At 47.3% G+C, this 27,760-nt stretch overlaps 1 protein-coding gene across 1 annotated transcript; it reads left to right on the forward strand.

The window, feature by feature from the left end:
* The first annotated feature begins 1,473 nt into the window (after window positions 1-1,473).
* Window positions 1,474-18,260, forward strand: LOC100087721 (CUB and zona pellucida-like domain-containing protein 1). Its single transcript, XM_039914361.1, has 8 exons — window positions 1,474-1,484; window positions 3,369-3,583; window positions 5,392-5,542; window positions 5,753-5,970; window positions 8,580-8,752; window positions 14,672-15,063; window positions 16,375-16,640; window positions 18,088-18,260. The coding sequence occupies exons 1-8, from the start codon at window positions 1,474-1,476 to the stop codon at window positions 18,258-18,260; spliced, it is 1,599 nt and encodes a 532-aa protein (XP_039770295.1).
* Window positions 18,261-27,760: the final 9,500 nt, after the last annotated feature.

Consider the following 27,760-nt stretch of genomic DNA (forward strand, 5'->3'; position numbering starts at 1 on the left):
GGGCAAGTGACTTCACTTCTCTGTGCCTCAGTTACCTCATCTGTAAAATGGAGACTAAGACTGGGACATGTGGGACGTGGAAAGTGTTCAACCTATTTGTATCTATCCCAGCACCTAATATGGTGCCTGGCTCATAGTAAGACCTTAACAAATACCATAAAAAACCAAAACCCAGGACAATGCAATGTCTAAATGTCAACGCCTGTAGGATCTGAACCAACCACAGCTGACATGAGCCACTTTCAAAGCAGTTTCCCCAAATAATAATGATTACTATTATTATTATCATTTTTCTTATGTGTGTTAAGCATTTACTCTGTTCCAAGCACAGTGTGAAGTTCTAAGATGGAAATAATCAGGTTGGACACAGTCCCCTGAATGATATAATAACAATAATAATGATGGTATTTGTTAAGCGCTTACTATGTGCCAAGCACTGTTCTAAGTGCTAAGGGAGATACAAGATTATCAGGTTGTCCCAGGTGGGACTCATAGTCTTACCCCCCATTTTACAGATGAGGCGACTGAGGCATAGAGAAGTTAAGCGACTTGCCCAAAGTCACGTAGCTGACAGGTGGCGGAGCCAGAATTAGAACCCACGACCTCTGACTCCCAAGCCCGGGCTCTTTCCCCTAAGCCAGGTTGCATCTCTGGGTCAGGGTCTCACAGTTTATAGAAGGGGAAGAACAGACGAAGAAGCCGAAGTGAAGTGAATCATCGGCTCAAGGTCACATGGCAGGCAAGTGGCAGAGCTGGGATTAGAACCCAGATCCCCTGATTTAATAATAATAATGTTGGTATTTGTTAAGCGCTTACTATGTGCCGAGCACTGTTCTAAGCGCTGGGGTAGACACAGGGGAATCAGGTTGTCCCACGTGGGGCTCACAGTCTTAATCCCCATTTTACAGATGAGGTAACTGAGGCACCGAGAAGTTAAGTGACTTGCCCAGAGTCACACAGCTGACAAGTGGTAGAGCCGGGGTTCGAACCCATGACCTCTGACTCCAAAGCCCGTGCTCTTTCCAGTGAGCCACGCTGCGATTTATAGGTTTGTGTTCTTTCCACTGGGCCATACTGCCAACTCCACCTACGTGCAATACCTAGGATCGAGAGGCAAGCTAAGATAATGAGATCCTGGAACGGTTAATCCATTAGAACAAAGGAATGCTCCTCTCACCACATCTCTCCAAGCGTCTCCTGCTCGGGATAGAGCTTATCCGATCTCCGTCGTTGATGAACTTTGGTGGGTCTCTGTCTGGGCGGCCTACTCTAGGGGGGTACAGCCAACGCCATATTGGACAGGAGCTACGAACGGTCCCCTAAACATTCCCTGCCTCATCAGATTCCGAACGGGCTCATCTAAGGCCCACGTCGGGTGAATGTGAATCTTGTGATATAAGAGCAAACTAATGGCAAAATAACGGCCATCACTTCGTGGAACCTCAGGGCAGTCCACTATGATGATAGGGTCAAATGTCCGCAGGGTAGGACGGCACACGTCGCTAGTGAACTGGGCAGAAATGAAATCAGTATCGTTCATCGAGGAAACTAGCCTACCAGATGAAGGACAGCTCCCAGACACAGATGCCGGATACGTCCTCTTTCTGAGAAGGGCTCTTTGCTTTAAAGCACTCCGTCAGCTCTCTCTCGACTACTTAGTCTTGCTCCTCTCTCACTCCACCCCAGCTCACACACTTCGTACCTCTTGAATCAACTTACTCGGCGTGCCTCGCTCCCCTCTATCAATCAGTGTTATTTATCGAGCCCTCACTATGTGCAAAGCACTCGACGAAGCACTTGGGAAAGTACAATACGGCGGAATGAGCAGAAACGTTCCCTTGCCCATAAGCACTGCACTAAACACTTTAGAGAACACAATACAATAAAGTTGGTAGGCACAATCCCTCCCCACAGATAGCCTAAGGTCTAGAGGAGGATCTTACAGCCTAGAAGAATTTATAGGATTATTGTCACCAGACAGTACTGGGACGATTCTGCAAATTCTGCAAATAATCATTCATTGGTCAATGCTATTTACTGAGGGTCTAGTGTGTTCAAAGCACTGGGCTAAGCTCGGGGGAGAACCCAAGAAAGGAAGAATGAAACTTTGTCCCTGGTCAAGATAAAATATATACATATACATAAGAGAAGCAGCGTGGCTCAGTGGAAAGAGCCCGGGCTTGGGAGTCAGAGGTCATGAGTTCGAATCACAACTCCGCCACTTGCCAGCTGTGTGACTGTGGGCAAGTCACTTCACTTCTCTGTGCCTCACTTACCTCATCTGGAAAAATGGGGATTAACTGTGAGCCTCACGTGGGACAACCTGATTACCCTGTATCTACCCCAGCACTTAGAGCAGTGCTCTGCACATAGTAAGCGCTTAACAAATACCAACATTATTATTATTCTCTGTGCCTCAGTTACCTCATCTGTAAAATGGGGATTCACTTTGAGCCTCACGAGGGACAACCTGATTACCCTGTATCTACCCCAGCACTTAGAGCAGTGCTCTGCACATACTAAGCGCTTAACAAATACCGACATTATTATATACATATATATGTGTGTGTGTGTGTGTATACATCTATAATTCCATTTATCTATTTTAATGCTATTGATGTCTGCCTACTTGTTTTGTTGTCTGTCTCCCCCTTCTAGACTGTGAGCCCGTTTTTGGGTAGGGATTGTCTCTGTTACCGAATTGTACTTTCCAAGCGCTTAGTACAATGCTCTGCACACAGTAAGCGCTCAATAAATACGACTGAATGAATAAAAGTAGCCTACTCAGTCAAAATAAAGAACTGAGGCAATGGAAGCCAATCTTGTCATGCCAAACGTATCGAGAAGGAATGTCTTCATAATTTTTCAAACCTGCAATGGTCGTCGTCATCACTGGCACTTACTGAGCGTTTACCATGGGCAGAGCACTTGGGAGAGTACAATAAAACAGAGTGGGAAGGCACGTATACGCTTACAGCCTAGAGGGAATTTATAGTATAGTCTACCATCTACAGCCGCATAGTACACTAACAAAATAATAATAATGTTGGTATTTGCTAAGCGCTTACTATGTGCAGAGCACTGTTCTAAGCACTGGGGTAGATACAGGGTAATCAGGTTGTCTCACGTGAGGCTCACAGCCTTAATCCCCATTTTCCAGATGAGGGAACTGAGGCACAGAGAAGTGAAGTGAATCGCCCACAGTCACACAGCTGACAAGTGGCGGAGCCGGGAATTGAACCCATGACCTCTGACTCCCAAACCCGGGCTCTTTCCGCAAGTCTTTGCTTAATCCTTTTCATACTGTAAACTAAACATTCCCGTTGCCATTGTTTTGCTTCTAACTTTCATGTGTCTTTTTTTCATAGACTTGATCCCAATGCAAGCTGTGAGACAGAAAACATACAAATTTATGACGGCGCCTCAGTCGATTCACGCCTCCTCGGGAAAGTCTGCAGTAAAAGTGACTATGTTCCGGTATTTGAATCAACTTCCAACAGCCTAACTTTCCAAATAATCACCAGCGCCTCGATATTTCAAAGGACTGCCTTTGCCTTCTATTATTACTTTTCACAAGAATCACGTAAGTCGTCTCTAACTTTAGCCGAGAAAATAAAACCCGCCGTGTGCCCCACCTCACCTAAAACGATCCCACTGTCAGTCGATCATTTTTATTTTGTGCTCTCCTAAAGGCTGCCATCCCCCTACCTGTAGGACAGTTATTCAAAGTGAGGATATCCGGACTATATTATTTAAACCACTGATTTACTTTACTGCGCCGAGAGACGTGGCCACCGCTACATTTTAATGGTTCGCCTTTTTTAAAACTGGAATTAGAGAAAAATCCTTCACATTCTGTCACTGCAGTTGGTGGGCTCAGATTATTAGGCCCCAGATGTCAACAGGGTCCCACCAGAAACCGGAGCCTCAGCGGGGCTCGGGGCTGAGCTGGGTCCAACCCAGACACGGCCCCAAGCGGGAACGTGACTGCGCACCGCTTTCCCCGTGTATGTCCATATGGGTTCCCGTGACTCCCCAATCCCCGCCAGCCCTGGGGCGTCTGCACATCTCCCCTCCTCAGCTCTGGGTGTGTCTATGTGTCTCCCCACTACAGCACCGCTGTGCCCGTGTGTCTCCCCTCCCCAGCTCAGGGGCGTCTGTATCTCCCCACCGCAGGCCTCGGGTGGCATTGGGTCTCCCCTCCTTAGCCCTTGCCGTGTCTGTCTCCCCTCTCCAAACCTGCGTGTGCCTAGCCCTCTCCATTTCTTCCCCATCTCAACCCCCTCGGGAGTCCTGCCCTCCTGAGGTTCCCAATCCCAGCTCACTTTGCACACAACATTAAAAAAAATTGGTCCTCGGTCTCAATCTCTCTCCATTCTGTGTTATTCCAACTCTGAGTATCCCTGGGACTGCAGAGAAGCGGAGAATTTGGAGAGAAGCTGAGGCCCAGAAACTGAAAATGCGAGAGAAAGCGAACGTGAATGTTTCTAGACTTCTGCTAATTTCATTGTTAAGATCTGTCTTTGTCTCTCTCAGATTGCTTGCATTTTGGAAATACCGATCTAGAGGCACCTGCTAATTAAAAGCTAGAGTTGAAAAGAGTACCCACGTGTTTCCAAATTTCATAAAAATAAGGTGACTCCCACAGGTTCAAATTTTAGAAGGAGGGAGCCCAGGAATTAAGCAAAAATAAGTGTCACTTCTCTAAACCAGCATCCTACACAGCCCCTTAATTGGAATGAATCGTCTATGGAGGAAAGTGCTCACCTTGTTGATTTAATCAGGGTGTCAATTTATTGAATTGCAAAATACCTGCACATCAACAGACTTACCAAAATTTTCATTTTATTTTTTATTGGATTCCATGCTCATTTTCTCCATCGTTGGCTTTTCTTCTAACGAGAAAGAGCATACCCAGCGGAAAATACTCTCTGAATGACATTTAATAATGATTTTAATTAAAAACTTACTAGACACTAAACACTGGGGTGGTTACAAGGTAATCTGTAGAGTCTCTGTACTCTCTAGGGTTCAGATGGGGAAGAGAATTAATCTGGTAATCCAGGGGGTCAGACCCAAATTCTGATCCCCGCCTCCATCACTTGTCTGCTGTGCGACTTTAGGCAAATCACTTCACTTCTCCGCGCCTCAGTTAACTCATCTGTAAAATGGAGATTAAGACCGTGAACCCCTCGTGGGACATAGACTGTGTCCAATCTGATTACCTTCCAGCTACCCCTGCCCTTAGTTCAGTGCTTAGCACATAGTAAGTGCTTAACAAATACCATTTTTTTAAAAAAAGGCTACAGTTCAAGCCAAATTTGGAAAACAAAATGAGGATTTCCATCTTAATTTAGTACTTCATTACTGATCTTCCCCCTGCCATTTCAGATACCGAGAACTGCGGTGGTTACTTTGATGCTCTGACCGGTTCCTTGGTTAGTCCCAATTATCCAGAAGCTCATCCGGAATTTACATACTGTGTTTGGCACATCCAAGTGGAGAAAAATTATAAGATAGAGGTGGCCTTCGAGGAGATTTTGTAAGTGCTTTATGTCTTCAACTCCTATTTCTTGATGTTGCTGTAAGCTCGCTGTGGGCAGGGAACTTGTCTATCGTTGTGTCGTCCTCTCCCAAGCACACAGTACAGGCTCTGCACAGAGTAAGCGCTTAACAAACACGACTGACTGATTGTAAGTAACTGAAATGCAAAGGTTTCGAAAAACTCAGTCGTTTCTCCCTTACCTTTTAGCCTAGAATTAGACGACAACTGCAAATTTGATTTTCTTGCCATTTACGACGGCCCTTCCACAGACTCCGGTTTAATCGGACAGGTGTGCGGTCTTATAAAGCCCATGTTCACATCTTCTTCAAACGCTCTGACCATCGTGCTATCGACAGATGATGCCAATTCTTACCGAGGTTTTTCTGCTTCCTATAAGGCCGTTTACGCTGAGGAGGTTAATACCAGTAAGTCATGTCCGATATCTTGCTATATTTACCTTAAAGCTTTTTTATGTTAAAATTGTGTGAGGGGTGATCTCCCTCTTTATTCAGCTTAGCAGCAGCAGCGGGCAGAATTATAGCAGCATGGCGTAGTGGATAGAGCACGGGCCTGGGAGTCAGAAGGTCACGGGTCCTAATCCGGGCTCCGCCGCTTGTCTGCTCCTTGGCCTTGGACAAGTCACTTCTCTTCTCTGTGCCTCAGTTGGCTCGTTTGTAATATGGGAATTAGGACCGGGGGCCCTATATGGGATGAGAACTTTGTCCGACCCGATTTGCTTATATCCACCCCGGCGCTTAGTAAACCGCCTGGCACACATTAAGCGCTTAACAAATATCAGGATTGTTATCGGTTGCAGCATTTATAAAGCACTTACTCTGTGCCGAGCACTGTAAGCACAGACAAGGAATATGCAGGTGAGAATTAAGACAGACGTAGAAAGTGATGAAAAAACACTGAGACAATATAAAAGACAAAGACAAATTAATAAAGTGAAAACAAAAATCAGTAGGGTGCCGTGGCTGAAGAAGCAGAATGTCAGGCTCCTCACAGGTCAGAGTCCAAGCACACCCTCAGGCACAGAATTTGATACCGAATAAGCCATTATTTTTATGTCTTTCACTCCTATTTGTTATTCATTCATTCATTCAATAGTATTTATTGAATGCTTACTACGTGCACAGCACTGTACCAAGTGCTTGGAATGTACAATTCGGCAACAGATAGAGACAGTCCCTGCCCAATGATGGGCTCACAGTCTAATCGGGGGAGACAGATGGACAAAAACAAGACAACATAATCACGATAAATAGAATCAAGGGGATGTACACCTCATTAACAAAATAAATAGGGTAATAAAAATATATACAAATGAGCACAGAGGTGAGGGGAGGGGAAGGGAGGGGGGAAGAGCAGAGGGAAAGGGGGCTTAGCTGAGGGGAGGTGAAGGGAGGGCAGGGGGGAGCGGAGGGAAAAGGGGAAGCTCAGTTTGGGAAGGCCTCTTGGAGGAGGTGAGCTCTCAGTAGGGCTTTGAAGAGAGGAAGAGAGTTAGTTTGGCGGAGGTGAGGAGGGAGGGCATTCCGGGACAGCGGGAGGACGCGGGCCAGGGGTCGACGGCGGGATAGGCGTGAACGGGGGACGGTGAGGAGGTGAGCGGCAGAGGAGCGCAGCGTGAGGGGTGGGATGGAGAAAGAGAGAAGGGGTGGTTGCTGGAAGTCAGAAAATGCGAAAGATTTTGAAAACCTCTCTCATTTCTCTCTAAGAAGTAACACGTTCTAGTGGAGAGGGGATGGGCCTGGGAGTCAGAGGACCTGGGTTCTAAACCTGGCTTTACCCCTTAGCGGCTACGTGACTCTGGACGAGTCATTTAAATTCTCTTTACCTCTGTTTCTTCATCTGTAAAATGGGGAGTGACTGTGGGACAGGGATGATGTCCAAATTTCTTAACCTGTATCTATCCCAGAGCTTAGTACAGTGCTTGGCACGTAATAAGTGCTTAACAATATTATTATTATTGGTCTAATTTCAGTAAGCTTTATCATTTAATTCACCCCCTCTGCCTTCACAAACGGTAAAATGTAAAAACAAAAAACATCTTTTATTTCTACCATGCATGATGGAAAGAATAAATTGCTATTAATTAATCAAATGAGGTACATCTCAATATTTGAGGCAAATGAATCCCATTAAAATGGATAGCTGGTCCAATTTTCAGTGGCCACCCATACGCAATACTTTTAACAACCCAAACTGGACTACATCAAACATTTTCTAATCCGGAAGGGATTGTTTAATGGTTTCAAAATATGTAGCGTCTAGACCCGTGTTGCTACATTCAGAGATGAAGTAATTTAAGTTTTAATAAAAATTCTAAGGCATGTATTAAGGCACCTAGGTTGCCCCGAACCTTTCCTTCTAACCAACTTTCAATAATTTAATGACTAAAAATTACAATACCAGGAAATTAGACATTTTAAGGTAACACCTTGCGTTTAGAGGGGTCGATAAAGAAATCCAACAGGGATTTCTCAAATCACGGTTTGGGCCGTGGGCACTGTGGATCTTCCATCTCAAGCGGGGCTGGATGATTATTTCTGTTGGAGGGTCACTGGTAAATATGAGGCCAACAGACATCTACATGCTAAGTCCTGCCTGCCTTCAAGGTGTGCGTCAGGAGGGAGGCCTGGGCAGGGACTGCCTCTATCTGTTGCCCAATTGTACATTCCAAGCGCTTGGTACAGTGCTCTGCATATAGTAAGCGCTCAATCAATACTATTGAATGACCTGCTTCTTTCCACCATGGCAGCTCCAATCTTTACTCCCACCCAGTCGGAGAGTACACGCACAGGCCTCTCCCCTCAGGGTCACAGCAAGCCACTACCTACCTCTAGGTCGACAGGAAACTTGTTCTGGGAAGTGAACCCGTCCAATAGCGCTTATATTATCCTCTCCCAAGCGCTTCGATCGATTACCTATCCACACGGCAGTCCCCAGGCCAGGTTAGTTTCAGCCCCAAAGCCATATTTTGCTGTGCCACGCTTTAAATTCTAAATTTATTCCTCTTTTCATTTGCCAGCGTCTCTTACTTGTTCGTCTGACAAAATGGTCGTCATTTTAAACAAATCGTACCTGGAGTCACTTCACTATAACGAGGATAACTTGCAACTGAACGATCCGACTTGCAAACCCAGGGTGTCAAATGTCATTGAATTTTCTATCCCTTTGCATGGATGCGGTACAATTAAAAAGGTAAGTTGTATCACTGAAGCCTATGGATGGGTTATAAAGCTCTACGTATTTCCACAAATGGAATAATTTTGCTTTAAAAATATGATCAACTCTAGTGTGTAACTGGGTAGATTTAAAATCCGTATTGAGGTAAAAGATTATGTAAATATTAATAATTTCTTGGGCATATCGCAGCTAATAGAGCTTACAGTTCTTTTCACATAATTTACATTGAGAGTCTGCTATGGCATGAAATTGAAGATATTGGAAGTGAAATTCAGGTTACTTGGCTATTTGGTGCTACTTAATTATAATCTAGTCTCACCTATTTCGGTCACACGATTTACATAGCCAAGATCATCAATCACGATTGAAGTCGTTCATCGTTACAGCCAGATCCTGAAACAAGTGGGTGGGAGATCAAGTCGCTCGTCAGAGGATCTGCTGTCAAATCTGGTAGTTTTCTTGACTCCAAGTCCCAAATTCTCACCAACAGAGCAGGGGTTGCCAACCATTTAGCGGAAGAGTCAGACCGGTGGGCGTGCAAAGAACCATACAGTTTGCGGTCCCTCACGTGACTTGTGAGTCAATACATCCTCCTGGCATAATGTGAGGACATCAATGTGTCAAGTGGCTATTTCATACCAAGGGCTACTACTGCTGCCGACAGGAATGGGAAAGGCGAGAGAATGGGAAAGGGAAGGGAAGGGAGGAGGAGGGAGAGGAGGACACAGAGGGGGAGGAAGAGAAAGGAGAAGGGAAGAGGAGGAGAAGGGAAAAGACGGGGAAGAGAAAGGGGATGGGAGAAGAAGGGAAAGGGGAGATGGGTGGGATGAAGGGGGAAAGAAGGGAAATAGGGAGGGAGGGAGGAAAAGAGGGAAGAAGGACGGCGGAAGGAGTCAACCACAAGCAGCTCACCCTGAGATTCGACTGGGCAGGGTGGACAGATGCCGACCTCTGGAAAAGTAGGGACCCATCCCCCACTTCTAATTGAGTCTCATCCCCATCACCCTCACCAGTTGTTTCAGACGGTCAATTCCCTCCTCAAACCCCTTGTCCTCCGGCCCCTCCTCAGCCCCCGTCCACATACTTGATTGAGAAAATTGAAACCGTCAGTCGTGATCTCCCGAAAATTCTCCCTTGCTTCTCTCCAGTTCCTCCTCCGCCTGCCCCTTCTTCAACTCTCCCATCTTCCCCAGGAGTATCTCAAGATGAAATCTTCGGCCTCCTCTCAAAATCCACCTGCTCCACCTGCATCTCCAACCCCACCCTTCACACCTTATCGAAACACCTGTCCCCTCCCTTCTTCGCTCACTGTCAACCATCTTCAACTGTTCACTCTCCAGTGACTTCTTCCCCACACCCTTCAAAAATGCTAATTATTCCCTATCCTTGACCTCATGGCTCTCTCCCGTTACTGCCCCATCTCCCTCCTACTATTCCTCCCCAAATTCCTTGAGCGTTCTCAACACCCACTGCCTCCATTTCCTCTCCTCAGTTCGTCAATACAAATAAATAAAATTACAGATATGTACATAAGTGCAGTGAGTCTGGGATGGGAAACGAGCCAGGGGAGCAAGTCGGGATGACGTAGAAGGGAGAGGGAGATGAGGAAAAGTGGAGCGTAGCCTGGGAATGTCTCTTGGAGGAGATATGCTTTAAATAGGGTTTTGAATTGGTAGGAGGGAGTAGGGAGGGAGAAGCAGCGTGACTCAATGGAAAGAGCCCGGGCTTGGGAGTCAGAGGTCATGGGCTCGAATCCCGGCTCTGCCACTTATCAGCTGGGTGACTTTGGGCAAGTCACTTCACTTCTCTGTGCCTCAGTTACCTCATCTGTAAAATGGGGATTAACTGTGAGCCTCACGTGGGACAACCTGATTACCCTGTATCTACCCCGGCGCTTAGAACAGTGCTCTGCATATAGTAGGCGCTTAACAAATACCAACATTATTATTAATTGTCAGATTTGAGTAGGGAGGCCATTCCCGGTCAGAGGCAGGACGTGGGGAAGATCCGTCGGTGGTGACCTAGACAAGCTGGAGATAGAGTGAGTAGGTGAGCGTTTTGTGGAGCAAAGTATGTGGTCTGGACTGTAGTAGGCGGTAAGGTAGGTGGAGGCAAGTGACCGAATGCTTTAAAACCAAGGTAGGAGTTTCTACTGGATGCCGAGGTGGATCCATTCGATTGTATTTACTGAGCGCATACTGCGTGCAGAGCGCTAAGCGCGTGGAATGTACAATTCGGCAACAGATAGGGACATTCCCTGCCCAACGACGGGCTCGCGGTCTAAAAGGGGGAGACGGACGGCGCGGGCAACCGCCAGAGGATCTCGAGGAGCGGGGAGATATGGACTGAAAGGTTGCGAAGAAAAACGGCCGGGGCAGCAGAGTGAAGTGGAGGAGACGGGGAGGTCAGCAAAGGAGCTAATGCAATAATCGAGGCGGGATTCATTCATTCATTCACTCAATAGTATTTATTGAGCGCTTACTATGTGCAGAGCACTGTACTAAATGCTTGGCAACAGAAAGAGACAATCCCTGCCCAATGACGGGCTCACAGGGCTAAGACAAGTGCTTGAATTAACATAGTAGCAGCTTGGATAGAAAGGGTGGATTTTAGCAATGTTGTGAAGGTTAAATGAATGGGATGTGGGGACAGATTATGTGGGTTCAATGAGAGAGGTGATTTGAAGATTGATTCATTCATTCGACTGCATTTATTGAGCGCTTAATAATAACAATAATATGATGGCATTTGTTGAGCTCCTATTATGTTTATAGCACTGTTCTAAGCGCTGGGGGGGATACAAGGTGATCAGGTTGTCCCATGCGGGGCTCACAGTCTTCATCCCCATTTTACAGATGAGGTAACTGAGGCCCAGAGAAGTTAAGTGATTTGCCCAAAGTCACACAGCTGCCAAGCAGAGGCGGGATTAGAACCCATGACCTCGGACTCCCAAGCCCATGCTCTTCCCACTGAGCCACGCTGCTTAATGACACAGCCCACAAGAAGCTGACAATCTAGACAGACTGAATACGTGGTTGGAATAATAATTAGTAATAATAATGACGGTATTTCAGTGCTTACGATGCGCCAAGCACAGTCCGAAACACTGGGGTAGACACAGGGCAATCAGGTTGTCCCACGTGGGGCTCGCCGTCTTAATCCCCATTTTATAGATGAGGTAACGGAGGCCCAGAGGAGTTAAGCGACTCGCCCAAGGTCACGCAGCGGACAAGCGGCAGAGCGGGGATTAGAACTCACGTCCTCCGACTCCGAAGCCCGCGCTCTGGCCACCAGGCCACGCCGCTTCCCTATGAATGAGAGAGATGAGTTGAGGATGAAGCCAAGGTTCCGGCAGGGTATCGCTGTTGTTTTACAGTGACGGGAGAGTCACGGGCGGGACAGGATTTGGGTGGGAAGATGAGTTCTCCCTTTGAGGCACCGGCAGGACGTTCAAGTAGAGACGGGCTCAAAGCGGGAGGAAATAAGAGACTAGAGAGCAGAAAGATCAGGGCAGAAGGTGCAGATTTGGGAATCGGCCACGTCGAGACGGTGGAAGAAGCCATGGGAGCAAATGAGCTCTCCAAGGGAGTACACGCACGCTAGAAAGAGACGCAGAACAGAGCCTTGAGGGACTCCCATAGTTAGGTGGTGGGAGGCAGAGAAGCCGCCCCGGAAAAGAAACAGACTAAACGGCCACGGAGATGGGAGAGGAGAGCATCCATTAGACCGTGAGCCCGTCACTGGCCAGGGATTGTCTCCATCTGTCGCCGAACCGTCCATTCCAAGCGCTTAGTACAGTGCTCTGCCCATAGTAAGCGCTCAATAAATCCGACTGAATGAATGAATCAGTGAAGCCAAGGTTAGTTATTAGCTCCAGAAAGGGTTGTTCCACGGTGTCAGAGGCAGCTGAGGGGTCAAGGAGGTCACTGGTGACCTTTGGTAGGGCAGTTTCCACGGAGTGAAGGGGGCAGAGGCCCAATTGGAGGGGGTTAAGGAGAGAATGGGAGGAGAGGAAGCTGAGGAGCATGTACAGGTGGAAAACTCGTTCAAGCAGTTTGGGGAGGAACGGTAGGAAGGAGAACGGGAAAGTTACCCCGCAACAGAGATGGCATAAATTGATTCACTGCCTGCCTGTCGCACGCAGCTTTTGGAAGACCACAATAGATGTGATGCTGTCTCAGATTCATTCATTCATTCAATAGCATTTATGGAGCGCTTACTATGTGCAGAGCACTGTATTAAGCGCTTGGAACATACAATTCGGCAACAGAGACAGTCCCTGCCCAGGGACGGGCTCACAGTCTAATCGATGCCCTCTGACCTTCGCCTCTCTTTTCTTTTATTCCTTCTCCTCCCCTTACTATTCGATTTCATTCCTATATGACCTGCCCCGTGGCTCGGTGGAAAGAGCACGGCCTTGGGAGTCAGAGGTCATTCATTCAATAGTATTTATTGAGCTCTTACTATGTGCAGAGCACTGTACTGAGCGCTTGGAGTGTACAATACAGGTCATGGGTTCGAATCCCACTCCGCCACCTGGCCGTTGTGAGACCTCAGACAAGTCACTTAAATTCTCTGTGTCTCAGTTACCTCATCTGAAAAATGGGGATGCAGACTGTGAGCTCACGTGGGACAACCTGATTACCTTCTATCTTTATCTTCCCCGGCGCTTAGAACAGTGCCTGGCACATAGTAAGTGCTTAACAAATACCATAATTATTATTCTTAGAATAGTGCTTGGCACATAGTAAGCGCTTAGCAAATTCCAACATCATTATTATAACCCCTATTTTAATGTTGAAAAAAGTGGGGCAATTAGTGCACATAATAATGATAATAATTTTGGTATTTCTTAATCGCTTACTGTGTGCAGAGCACTGTTCTAAGCGCTGGGGTAGATACAGGGTAATCAGGTGGTCCCACGTGAGGCTCACAGTCTTAATCCCCATTTTACAGATGAGGTAACTGAGGCATAGAGAGGTTAAGTGACTTGCCCACAGTCACACAGCTGAAATACAGCATTATTGATTCTTCAGAGTAAAAGTGAAACAATTGATAGAATTCCAACAAGAACGTCATGGGAGCAAGAGATACAAAAAAAACCCCTGCTTTTTTATCCCCATTTTACAGATGAGGTAACTGAGGCACAGAGAGGTTAAGTGACTTGTCCACAGACACACAGCTGAAATACAGCATTATTGATTCTTCAGGTTAAAAGTGAAACAATAGAATTCCAAGAACGTCATAGGATCAAGAGATACAAAAAAAACACCCCTGCTTTTTCCAGCGTGTGCAACATCACGTTGAAGGGTAAACAGATAAATTTAGTTTCCATTCCCATAGTGAAATATGGATACGATTCTGAGACAACCGATTCAGGTGTTTTAAGGCTCTTGTAAGGTAATTAACAGCTTCTGTTGACCAACTTTCTAAGAATGGAATGACCCCATCGTCAGGAGAGAAAAACAGCCCCCCAAAAGGCTTCGAGGAGTGGATAAAGCAGGGGCCTGGATTCTGCCACTTGTCTGCTGTGTGACCTCGGACAAGTCACTTCACTTCTCCGTGCCTCAGTTACCTCACCTGTAAAGTGGAGATTAAGACTGTGAGCCCCATGTGGGACATCCTGATTACCTTGTATCTCCCCCAGCGCTCAGAACGGTGCTTGGCACAGAGTAGGCGCTTCACAAATACCAGCGTTATTAATTATCATTATTATATGGGACATGGACTGGGTCTAACCTGACTGGCTTGTACCTACCCCAGCACTTAGTACAATGTCTGGCATATAGTAAGCCCTTAACAAACACGATGAAAAGAGGGCTGTTGGAAGAGTCTGCAGAATGTAGCTGCTAAAATTTAACATCTCGGTTGCAATTTTTATTTGCGGGAAAAAAAACTTTCAATGAAAGGCCACGTTTAAAATCTGCCTTGCAGGTGGAAGAGCACGCCATCACGTACACCAACATCATCACTATCGCCGACTCGCCGCCTTCTGAAATAATCACTCGCCAGAAACACCTCCAGATTATTGTGAAGTGTGAAATGGAAAGCAATTCCACAGTAGAAATAATGTACGTGACAGAAGATAACATCGTACAAAACGAAAGCGCCTCAGGCAGATACAACGTCAGCATGGCTCTTTTTGAATCCAATGCATTCGTCACTCCTTTGCCGCATTCACCGTACGACGTGGATTTGAACCAGACTCTTTTCGTTCAGGTTACCCTGCACACTCCTGATCCCAATTTAGTCGTGTTTCTCGATACCTGTACAGCATCACCGTCATCGGATTTTGGGTTACCGATATATGATCTAATCAGGAGTGGGTAAGTACATATGGTGTTCGACTGCAATATTTCTCTGCACCTTAAATTAACTGGGAATATATTTTCTAATTTTTTTAAGGGAATATTCTTATTACCCAACAGAGGTTTTGTAATTTCTTATAGAATGACTGCTCCAGCATCACTGCATCAGAAAACTGTTAGACCGATTTTTTTTTTCTTCTTTTGCTAAAATTGGAAAGATTTGGAAACCAAAGATTGAAACGTCAAGATTGGCTCAAACCTTTGATGGTACACTTCTGAAATTTTGTTTTTGGATTGTGAGTCACACAGAGTTGAGTTGAAAACCTCGATGTAAAGCAGTGTGTCCATGGAGAAAGAGTAAGGGCTTGGAAACAAAGGACCTAGTTTCTATTCGCGGCTCCACCACTTGCCTGCTGTGTGACCTTGGGCATGTCGCAACTCCTCTCTGCCTCAGTTTCCTCAGCTGTAAAATGAGAATGAAATGCCTGTTGTTCTTCCTACTCAGACCATAAACCCCGCGTGAGACGGGGACTGTGTCCGAAGCTGTATCTACCCCTGCGCCTAGAACAGTGTTTTGTTTTATGGTAACTGTTAAGCGTTTAATATGTGCCAGGCATTGCCCTAAGCACTGGGATCGATACAAGCTAATCAGTTTGGACACAGTCCATGGCCTATAAGGGGATCACAGTGCTTGATACATAGTAAGTGCTCAAACAACTATAAACATCTAAAAGGAGGAGTAGGAGGAAAACAAGGAGGAAGAAGAGAGCAAAGAGGCAAATAACTGTGGTGTGTATTAAACACTTACACATGTTCCAAGGATTCTACTAAGCACTGGGATAGATACAAGTTAATCAGGTCAGACTCCAAATGGGTTCGCAGCCAAGTAGGGGGGAGAACAGGTAATCCAATCCCCATTTTAGAGATGAGAAAACTGAGGCAGAGAGAAGTAATTTCCCCAAACTGACCCAGCAGGTCAATGGTAGAGCAGGGATTAGAATCCAAGTCCTTGGCCGCCCAGACCCGCGCTCTTTCCACTGGGTCATAACGAATTCCGGGTGTCATCTATAATTAGTCTTTTAGGTCCTGGAAGAGGTTCCCAGTTTCTGAGAGATTGTTGAAACCGGTTTTTTGGGGGGAGCTTTTATGGGAAACCTACTTTCCAAACATTGTTCAACACCTTAAATTTTAGTTGCAGGATTCGCCGACTCCAGTGCCGAGTCTGAGGTTTCTACACTTGCCACCGATGTAAACAAACTCAGCTTCTCTAGGCAACACACTGACCAATTCGGATGTTAGTCTTCAACATTTCTAAACGTTTCGTTACAGATGTGAAAAAGATAATACCTCTAAAATCTATCCGTTACTTGGACACTACGGAAGATTCCAGTTTAACGCCTTTAAGTTCTTGGGGACCCTTGGATCCGTTTACCTCCAGTGCCAAGTTTTAATTTGTGACAGTAACGACAGTCAATCTCGCTGCAATCGAGGCTGTGTCACCAGACAGAAACGAGATATCTCTTCCTACAGATGGAAGGCTGATTCGGTCATAGGGCCCATTCGTTTGAAAAGGACTCCTAACCCTGGTAATCCAGGTAAAAGCTACTCTAGAAGTCAGCACTAAACCCGGGAGAAAATACTACTGTGGGATTTAAGCACTTCCTATAGGCTAAGCGTCGGGGTAGGAGTAGAGAGGGATACTTGGGTTGGGCAAGACCCTAAAATTGACAGCTTATAAAAATATTCAAATGTGTGGGCCTGGAAGTCGGAGGACCCCCTTAAACTGTGGGCAGATTGTGGGCAAATCACAATTTCTCTGTTCATTCATTGATTCATTCATTCAATCGTATTTACTGAGTACTTACTGTGTGCAGAGGACTCAACTAAGTGCTTGGAAAGTACAATTTGGCAACAGACAGAGACTCAACAACGGGCTCATGGTCTAGAAGGGGGAGATAGACAACAAAAGAAGGAGATAGGCATCGATAGCATCAAAGCAGATAAATAGAATTATAGATATATATACATCATTAATAAAATAAATAGAATAATAAATACGTACAAATATACAAAAGTGCTGTGGGGCGGGGAAGGGGGTAGAGCAGAGGGAGGGAGGACGGGCAATAGGGAGGGGAAGGGGAGCAGAGGTAAAGGGGGGCTCAGTCTGAGGCCTCCTGGAGGAGGTGAGCTCTCAGTAGGGCTTTGAAGGGGGGAAGAGAGCTAGTTTGGCGGAGGTGAGGAGGGACGGCATTCTAGGACAGCGGGAGGACGTGGGCCAGGGGTCGACGGCGGGATAGGCTTGAACGGGGGACGGTGAGGAGGTGAGCGGCAGAGAAGCGGAGCGTGCAGGGTGGGCAGTAGAAAGAGAGAAGGGAGGTGAGGTAGGAGGGGGCAAGGTGATGGAGAGCCTTGAAGCCAAGAGTGAGGAGTTTTTGCTTGATACGAAGGTTGACAGGCAACCCCTGGAGATTTTTGAGGACCAGAGTGTTTCTGTAGAAAGAGAATCTGGGCAGCAGAGTGAAGTAGAGACTGAAGCGGCGAGACACAGGAGGATGGGAGATCAGAAAGGAGACTGATGCAGTCATCCAGGCGGGACGTGATGAGAGATCGTACCGACGAGGTAGCGGTTTGGATGGAGAGGAAAGGGAGGATCTTGGCGAGGTTGTGAAGGTGAGACCGGCAGGTTTTGGTGACGGATTGGATGTGTGCGGTGAATGAGAGAGCGGATTCCCTCATCTGCAAAATGGGGAGACAATACCCGTTCTCCCTCCTACTCAGACAGTGGGACTTGATCGTCTTGTACATTCCCCACCGCTTAGTTTAGTACTTGACACATAGTAAGTGCTTAACAATCACCACGATTATTATTATATTCTGAAGGGTTAGGTTTTTAAGTGGAGAGTAGTCTTAAATTCAGGGTCATTTCTGCTGCCAGTCATTTCCATTTTAAAAAAGAATCGTCCATAACTGGACAATTGCTCTTATTGCTGTACAAACTGAACAATGCTTTTCCCACTTGCTTTACGTCTTTCCTAACTCCAGAGTTTCGTAGTCAAGCAGATGCAGGAGAAACTCGGTACCAGCCAGGCAACAGTTTCCATCTTCTCTCATTCGCGGTCCTGGCTCTGAATGTGGCGATTGGGGCCGGAATGGTCATGAGGCACTACGTGAACCGCAGAAAGGGGTACGGATACCAGAAACTACAGGACTGCTGATCCAAGCATCCACTTCGAAATGCCAAAATACTCTTATACACTCCCTTTTCGAGTTCATTTTAAAAGCTTGATAAGCTATGAAAGATTTGGATCACACAGTCTGAAAGGCAATAAATTTCTCACTCCTAAATCAATATTGCAAAACTCTTTCATTTGATTCATCTGAGCCTTTTTTTTTTCAGCTGGGCACCGTGCCACAAAGAGATGCGAACCGTCTTGCAGTATGCCACTGTGAAATTCACTAAGATCTGTATATAGATACAGATATCTCTCTCTACATAAGGGGTTTCAGATTTTTGTTGGGCGCTACCCATCAATTAGGCATCTATGGTGTGCAGGGCACAATATTAAGGGCTTGGGAAAGTACAACAGAAGACATGATCACTGTCCTCAAGGAGATTACAGTCTAGCGAGGGGCTCTAGTGGATATAAAGACGCGTACATAAATGCTATGCGGTGGAGGGAGGAGAAGGAAAGGGATTTTCATGCAAGTACTCAAATGCACAGGTGATGTAGAAGTGCCGAAGTGTAAGCAGATGGCGTAATATGGTGGGGAGATGAGAGATTAATCAGGAAAGGCCTCCTGGAGGTGATAGGATTTCGGAAAGGCTCTGAAGACGGATGCGGATGTGGGAAGGAGCTCCGGGGAAGATCTATTACAGATCACCTCCCAGACATAAATCGCTCCTGGTCCTCCTTCTGTCTCCGCCTCAGAGGAAGGGAGGTGGTAAACTAACCTCTGCTACCTTAAACGGGGATGAGAGGAAAAACAAACTTCAGGATGAGGTACCAAAGGCCTAGATTAAGTTCTGGGGATTGTTATAAGTGGTAGGATTTTTTTTTGGTGGGAAAACTGTAGCCACCGATCAAGATTTTCAGTGAAAGCCAATGTGTCATGGAGTAAGGAAGGAAGGGTCAATGTTTGGACTATTTTTCCTTAAAACTTGAATTTAAAATGACCTTTTAATTCTGAAAGGGAAGCAGCAGCAGTCGGTGGGGGAAGGAAGGCCTCATACCGCTCCCTCCTTATCCTGCTCTTCTCTCCCTTCGCCCCTCAAAACCTCCCACCCCGAAACATACCATCAAACCTCAAAACCTCACCCCCCCCAACTCTCCTTGCCTTCTAATCTTCTCTCATACAATTCCAATCCACTGTGATCCATAGAACCCCCACTCTATAGTGGGCAAACTCCCTTTCATCCTTATCTCTCCTTGGCTAACTCAACCCGAAGCAGCGTGGCTCAGTGGAAAGACCCCGGGCTTGGGAGTCAGAGAGGTCATGGGTTCGAATCCCGGCTCTGCCTCTTGTCAGCTGACTGTGGGAAAGTCACTTCACTTCTCGGTGCCTCAGTTACCTCATCTGTAAAAGGGGGATTAACTGTGAATCTCACGTGGGACAACCTGATTACCTTGTATCTATCCCAGCGCTTAGAACAGTGCTCTGCACATAGTAAGCGCTTAACAAATACCAACAATATTATTAGTATTAACCATAAGTGAGATGTGACGCTCTCTCTCAATAACACAGTCTTCCCTGCAGTTTTTTCGTTCGTTCTCTCTCTCTCTCTCTCTCTCCCCCCCCCCTTCCCCTTCCTCCCACCCTTCACCTTGGACTTTTCCAATTCTTCCCATCGCATGCGAACTGGGGGTGGGGAGTAGGCCGGTTCCTTGCTCAGAATATAGCTTTCTCTCAAACTCATTCCTTCCATCTCTCTTCTTCTCTGGATTCCCACGTATTTAATCTTTATCACCTCCTACAACTATTAGTCCCTGTTCTCTACCACTCTGCTGTCCCATCTCTGTATTTCTTACTGATTTTCATACCTTTGTCATCTTCCTACTCTCACTTTCTTCTCCCACTTTGACCCTAGGGAATGTCAACTACCATCTCTAAGAAGATGATTCTGCAGCCCTGACCTCCCTCCTTCCCTGCAGTCTCACATTTCTTCCTGCCTTCAAGACATCTCTACCTGGATGTCCCTCTGATACCGTCAACTAAACATGTCCAAAACGGACCTCCTCATCTTCCTACCCAAACCCTGTTCCCCAAACCCTTTACCATCACTGTAGACGACACTACTATCTTTCCCATCTCACAAGGATTATCTTGGCATCTCTCGTCTCATTCAACCTACAGGTTCAATGTCACCAAACCCTGTCAGTACTACCCTCATATGGCTAAAATCCGCCTTCTCCTCTCTATCCTAACCGCTCCTATACTGACCCAAGCACTTAACTAATGCACCCGCCTCCTTGCTGACCTCCCAGCCTCCTCTCTCATGCATTCTGGCCCTTACTTCACTCTGCTGCCTGAGTCATTTTTCTTAAAAAACAAAAAACAAAAGAAACCAGTCCACATCTCCCCATTCTTGAAGAACCTCCAGTGGTTGCTCACCCACTTCCACATCAGAAAGAAACTAACTACTGTTGGCATTAAAGCACTCACTCAGCTCACCCTCTATTATACCTCCCTGATTGTCTATTGCTTTATTGCACTCTGAACGCCATAAGCGCTCAATAAATACGATTGAATGAATATTACAACCCAGTCCACACACTAGGATCTTCCAAAGTCAACCTACTCGCTGTACCTTGATCTCATCTATCTCGCCACCGACCCACTGCAGGTATCTTCCCTTTGATCTGAAATGCCTTCCCCCTCCAAAGATGACAGACCACCTTTCTCCCCACCTTTAAAGCTTTATTACAATCACATCTCCTCCAAGAGGCGTTCCCTGATTCAGCCCACTCTTCCCTACTCCCTCTCCCTTCTGGATTACCCTTTAAACACTTGATATTCACCCTACCCTCAGCCCAGCACTTATGTACACATCCAGAATTGATTTATTTACATTGTCTGCCTCCCACTCTAGAGTGGAAGCTCCTTGTGAGCTGGGAATCTGTCTACCAACTCTGATGTATTTTACTCTCCCAAGTTCTTAGTACAGTGCTCTGCACACGGTAAGCACTCAATAAATACCACTGATTGACTGAATGACGCTGATGATCTCTCCAACCTCCCTGCCACCTATTTTCTTTTATTTGTCAATTCTGTGGTGCTTCATCCCTCCTCAGTCACACACCAGCGCATACTGACAAGAGATCCAAGAATCCACTTTGAAATGCCAAAATACTCTTATACATTCCTTATTCAAATTCATTTTAAAAGCTTGATAAGCTATGAAAGATTTGGACACTAGATCTGATTCATTCATTCAGTCACATTTATTGAGCACTCACTGTGTGCAAAGCACTGTCCTAAGCACTTGGGAGAGTACACTATAACAACAGACTCACTGATGCCCACTGAGCGCTCGGTCTAGAGGGGGAGACAGACATTAATATAAATAGATTAGTAAATTACAGATATAAACATAAGTGCCGTGGGGATGGGAGGGAGGATGAAGGAGCAAGTAAAAGTTGTGCAGAAGGGAGTAGGAAAAGAGGAGAGGAGGTCAGGAAAAGCTTCTTGGAGGAGATGTGCCTTCAATACGGTTTTGAAGTGGGGTTGAGCAATTACCCGGCTGATACGAGGAGGGAGGATGTTCCAGGTCAGAGGTAGGATGCAGGCGAGAGGTCGAGATAGACGAGATGAAGGTACAGTGAGAAGGTTAGCGTTAGAGGAATGAAGTGTGCGGGCTGGTTGTGGTACAAAAGTAGTGAGGTACGAGTGGGCAAGGTGATTAAGTGCTTTAAAGCCAACGAGGATAACCTCTGATCACCTCGAGACCCTGTGCCTTCTCTAACAACAACTCTGCCTTACCACTATTCGACCTCAACCTTCTATCCTACCACCTTGACTGTGTAAACCCAGTTCTCTCCCCCTACTGTGACCTCCACACTCTGGACTCTCTTTTCCTACGTTATCGCACCCTTTCTGGGCTCCCTGCTCACATTCCCCTCCCTTGACTGTCAACTCTTCCCTCTTCACCACCCTTGACTCCCGTACTTTATTCATTCATTCAGAACACGGTAGTAAGAGCTGGGGAAAGTACAATACAGCAATAAAGAGTGACAATCGCCCGTACAACGAGCTCACGGTCTAGAGGGGTGAGACAGACATCAATTCAAATAAACAGTCATCGCCACGCTGCGCGGCAGGAGGCAGTGGAAAACCCCTTGCGTATTTTTACCGAGAAAACTCTACGGATACACTACCAGAACAACTGCAGGTAGAGATGCAGGTAGAGATGGGGCCTTCGAGGAGAGATGTGTCCATGGCGTCGCTACGGGTCGGCGACTAGACAGCATAAAACAGTATAAGTAAATAAAATTACAGACATATACATAAGTGCTATTGGGCAGGGAAGGGGGGGAAGAGCACAGGGCAGTGAAGTGTGCGGGGTGGGCTGTAGGAGAGCAGTGAGGAGAAGTAGGAGCGGGCAAGGTGATGGAGTGCTTTAAAGTCAATTGTGAGGAGTTTTTGTTTGTTTGTTTGATCCCCCCCCTCCCCTCACCGCTCTCACACCACCAACCCCCAGCAAGTTCCCCCTGCCCTGTTTTGACAGCTCTCATCTCGACGCTTCTATTTCTCCCTCACTGGATCTCGGGCTCCAACCTCCATCAGCTCTTCCAAATTTTTAACTCCTCGAAGCTCCCACTGCCCTCAACTCCTCCCTCTCTAACCCCTATTTTGCTAGCAAAATTGACACCACCGGGAGAGAACGACCCACCGTCTCTCCATCAGATCCTCATCACGCCACTCCCACTCCTTGTCTATCTCCGGCCCTGATGTTTCTCAAAAGTCAGTCTGTCACCTTCTCTCTAAATCCGCTCCCTCTATCTGCACCGCAGACCTCAACCCTCTCATCTACTACAACCATGTGTTTCCACTCTTTCGTTCAATCGTATTTTTACTGAGCGCTGTGTGCAGAGCACTGTACTAAGCACTCTTCTGTCCTCCCTCTCTGTCATCTTCAACCTCTAACTCCACCGACTCCTTCCCTTCCGCCTTCAAATACGCCCGTCTCCCCAGTGCGTAAAAAGTCCTGATTCCACAACTCCTCTCCTTCTATCGCCCCATCTCCTCTTCCCATTCGGATTCCGAGAGCGGCTCATACACTGCCGATGCCTTCTCTTCCTCCTCGCCTCCTCTCTTTGACCCACTGAAATCAGTCTTTATCTACCAACGATCTCCTTATAGGCCACTTCAGTGGTTTAGTCGCCCCCGTCTTCTGTGACCTCTCGGTTGCCTCAGACACTGTGTTTCACTTCCTCTACTTTGAAACGCTCTCAGGTTTCGATTTTACTGTCCTCTCCCGGTTCTCTTCCTACCTCTCTGACCGCTGCTCTGTTTTGTTCACCGGCTTCTTTTCCACCTCTTGACCTGGAACTGTTAATAATTATCAAAGCTCTGTTCTGGACCCTCTACCTTCTCAATCTACACTCTCTCTTAGACCTGAACTGCTTCCATGGCTTCAGCTATCACCTCTACGGAAATTCCCATGGCTACCTTTCCAGTCTTGACCTCTCATCTAATCTGCAAGCCCACATTTCCTTTTGCCTCTAGGACATTTGCCTCACTGGCACCTCAAACAATGTGTCTGAAACCAAACTACCCATCTCCCCTCCTAAATCTACTCCTCCTCCTCCTGACTTTCCCAACTTAGTCAATACCACCGCCATCCTCCCTTTCCCAAGGGCTACTTTGGGCAAGTCACAACTTCTCTGGGCCTCAGTCACCTCATCTACAAAATGGGGATTAAGACTGTGAGCCCTGTGCGGAACAAGTAAGCGCTTAAATACCTTAAAAAAAAACCTCATGCCTCAGCGTGATCCTGGGCTCCTCGCTGTCTTTCAATCCACACATTCAATCTACTGTCAAGTCTTGTGGTTCGTCTACATAATGTCTCCAGCTCCACCCCTTTCACGAAAACTGCTAGCACTCTGGTATAAGCACTGGTCACTGGTCAGCAAAGGCCTCCTTGCTGGTCTTCCTGTCTCCAGCCTCTCCCCTCCCCAACCCCTACCTCACATTACTGCCTTCAGGCTCGCATCTCCTCCTGCCTCCAGGACGTCTCCACCTGGATGTCGGCCCGCCACCTAAAACTCAACATGAGCAAGACTGAGCTCCTCATCTTCCCTCCCAAACCCGGTCCTCTCCCAGACTTCTCTATCACCGTGGATGGCACGACCATCCTTCCCGTCTCTCGGGCCCGCAATCTCGGTGTCATCCTTGACTCGTCTCTCTCGTTCACCCCACACATCCTATCCGTTAGCAAGACCTGCCGGTTTCACCTCTACAATATCGCCAAGATCCGCCCTTTCCTCTCCACCCAAACGGCTACCTTACTGTTACGGGCTCTCGTTATATCCCGCCTAGACTACTGTGTCAGCCTTCTCTCTGACCTCCCTTCCTCCTCTCTCGCCCCGCTCCGGTCTATTCTTCACTGCGCTGCCCGGCTCATCTTCCTGCAGAAACGATCTGGGCATGTCACTCCCCTTCTTAAACAACTCCAGTGGTTGCCTATCGACCTCCGCTCCAAACAAAAACTCCTCACTCTAGGCTTCGAGGCTCTCCATCACCTTGCCCCTTCCTACCTCTCCTCCCTTCTCTCTTTCTACCGCCCACCCCGCACGCTCCGCTCCTCCGCCGCCCACCTCCTCACCGTCCCTCGGTCTCGCCTATCCCGCCGTCGACCCCTGGGTCACGTCCTCCCGCGGTCCCGGAACGCCCTCCCTCCTCACCTCCGCCAAACTGATTCTCTTTCCCTCTTCAAAACCCTACTTAAAACTCACCTCCTCCAAGAGGCCTTCCCAGACTGAGCTCCTCTTCTCCCTCTACTCCCTCTGCCATCCCCCCTTTACCTCTCCGCAGCTTAACCCTTTTTCCCCTTTTCCCTCTGCTCCTCCACCTCTCCCTTCCCATCCCCACAGCACTGTACTCGTCCGCTCAACTGTATATATTTTTCGTTACCCTATTTATTTTGTTAATGAATTGTACATCGCCTTGATTCTATTTAGTTGCCATCGGTTTTTACGAGATGTTCTTCCCCTTGACTCTATTTATTGCCATTGTTCTTGTCTGTCCGTCTCCCCCGATTAGACTGTAAGCCCGTCAAACGGCAGGGACTGTCTCTATCTGTTGCCGACTTGTTCATCCCAAGCGCTTAGTACAGTGCTCTGCACATAGTAAGTGCTCAATAAATACTATTGAATGAATGAAATTACTGCAGTTCAGTAATGTTCAGTTTTGGACACGTTTTGTTTGAGGTGTCGGTGGGACCCGCGCAGGTAGAGATGTCCTCAAGGCAGGCAAAACTGCAGAGGAGAAGGGGTCAGGGCTGGAGAGGTAGATTTGGAAATCATCTGCATAGAGATGGTAGTTGAGGACAGTGCTTTGCGCACAGTAAGCGCTTAACAAATGCCATCATTATTTTAGTTGAAGTCATGGGAGCGACTGAGTTCTCCAAGCGACCGAGAATAGAAGGGGACCCACAACTGAACCTCGAGGGACCCCCACTGTCGGAGAATGGGAAGCGGAGGAAGAGCCCGCAAAAGACACTGAGAAGCAGTCAGAAAGTTAGGAAGAGAACTAGGAGAGGTGTGTCAGTAAAGCCAAGGTTGATAAATCAAGCAGTTGTATTTATTAAGCGCTTACCTGTTTTGTTGTCTGTCTCCCCCTTCTACACTCTGAGCCCGTTGCTGGGTAGGGATCGACTCTGTTGCCGAATTGGACTTTCCAAGCGCTTAGTACAGTGCTCCGCACACGTTAAGTGCTCAGTAAATATGATTGAATGAATGTATGAAAGGACTCCACAGCTCGAACACATCAAGACAAGTTTCCAACCGAATCGCCTCTGCGCCGGTCCAGGAATTATTTATATCCCAATCTGACTACACCAGTCTCTGCTGACTTCACTTCCTCCTATCTCTTCCCTCTCCAGCCCATACGTCCCTCTGCTACCCGGATCTTTTTTCCTACAGTGGCACACGTGCACCTCTCCTCGTTCCTCAGAGACCTCCAAAAGTTGCCCGTTACCGTCCAAATCCCGCAAAAACTCCTGACCCCTGGCTGGATGGCACCGGATCGTCCATCGATCTCTCACCCTTCCTTTATCCTCACTCTTCTCCCAATTCACCCCAGCTCGCATATTTGTTCTTAGGCCAACCTACTCCCCGGGACTCAGATCTCTTCAGTTGTTGACCTCTTGTTCACACCCTCCCTCCTGTGGAAAATTCTCTCCCACAAACCACAGCTCTCCCCCTCGTCACAACCCTCCCGAAACCACATCTCCTCTAGGCCTTCCCCAGTTAATCGCTCACCTTCCAGCTATTTTCCCTGCAGCCACCGGCTCAGCACTTTGGCGTGACCTAAGTGCCCGAGGCCTCAGACCACACTCTATTCCTTCCTCCTACTTTATTGATAACTACGGCACTTTTTAAGCGTTTACTATGGGCCAGGCACTCTTCTAAGCGCTGGGGCGCGAATAAGCAGATTTGGTTGGACGCAGTCCCCGACCCACGTGGGGCTCACGGACTCAATCTCCGTTTTACAGAAGAGGTAACTGAGGCCCGGAGAAGTGAAGCGACTTGCCTGAGGTCATGCGGCACTCGACTGGCGGAGCTGGGATTATTACCCGTGACCTTCTGACTCCCGGGCCCGTGCTCCAGCCGCTACACCACGCCGCTTCTCTATGTCTGTCTCCCCCCTAGGACAAAAGCTCCTTGAGGGCAGGAGGGATCATGTCTACTAATCACACTGTACTCTCCCAGGTGATCAATAAAGTGCTCTGGGCAAAGTAAGCACTCAATAAGTACTGCTGATTGATTGGATGCCCAGTATGATGGCCATCTGGAGAGAGGGGAAGGAGCTAATCCTTTCACACTCCTGACCTTGTTTAGCATTTTTCTCATCGTCGCCGTTATTAATAACGGTATTTATTAGGGGCCCAATACGTGTCCGTCACCAGATTAAGTGGCGGGGTAGATAAGGTCCGACAACGGTCCCCGTGTCGTACATGGCTCCGTCTGAGAGAGAAGGAAGACAAGTCCTTTATCCTCGTTTTACAGACGAGGACGACGAGGCTCAGAGGAGTTAAGTGACGTACCCAAGGTCACAAAACAGGCAAGCGGCAGAGCCGGGACTAAAACTCCGTCCTGTGCTCGTTCCGCTTGGCCCAGCTGACTCTCTCCCTTCTGACCGTGCCATCTAGGCACCTCTTCCTCTTATCTATATTCATACTGTGCATTATAATTATAAAATCCTCAAGGGCAGGGACCATTTCTAAGTTTAGTGTATGCTCGCAAGGGGTTAAGACGGCGTTCCGCACACGGTAGGTACCCTATAACTGTCCATCGCCAAAAATGGTGAAATGCAGGCTGAAAGTAGCTCAATACGCAAAACAAACCGCTAAGTCGACGAAGCTCCAACATCTGTTACTGGCTATGGAACCCAGTGGAAACAGCAGGCGTGTGGGCGTGAGTGTGTACATCGAATGCCTGGATATATTCAAACACAGTCTAGCAGATAAAAATTGGGAGACAAGGGAGCAAAGACG

This window comes from Ornithorhynchus anatinus, chromosome 16 (assembly GCF_004115215.2).
Source record: "Ornithorhynchus anatinus isolate Pmale09 chromosome 16, mOrnAna1.pri.v4, whole genome shotgun sequence".
In the NCBI taxonomy this organism is placed as follows: Eukaryota; Metazoa; Chordata; class Mammalia; order Monotremata; family Ornithorhynchidae; genus Ornithorhynchus; species Ornithorhynchus anatinus.

Excerpts from the sequence above, each read along its gene's own strand:
- LOC100087721 (XM_039914361.1), top strand. Across the intron at positions 3,584-5,391 it reads TTACTTTTCACAAGAATCAC|ATACCGAGAACTGCGGTGGT; the intron begins GTAAGTCGTCTC and ends CTGCCATTTCAG. Across the intron at positions 8,753-14,671 it reads GATGCGGTACAATTAAAAAG|GTGGAAGAGCACGCCATCAC; the intron begins GTAAGTTGTATC and ends TCTGCCTTGCAG.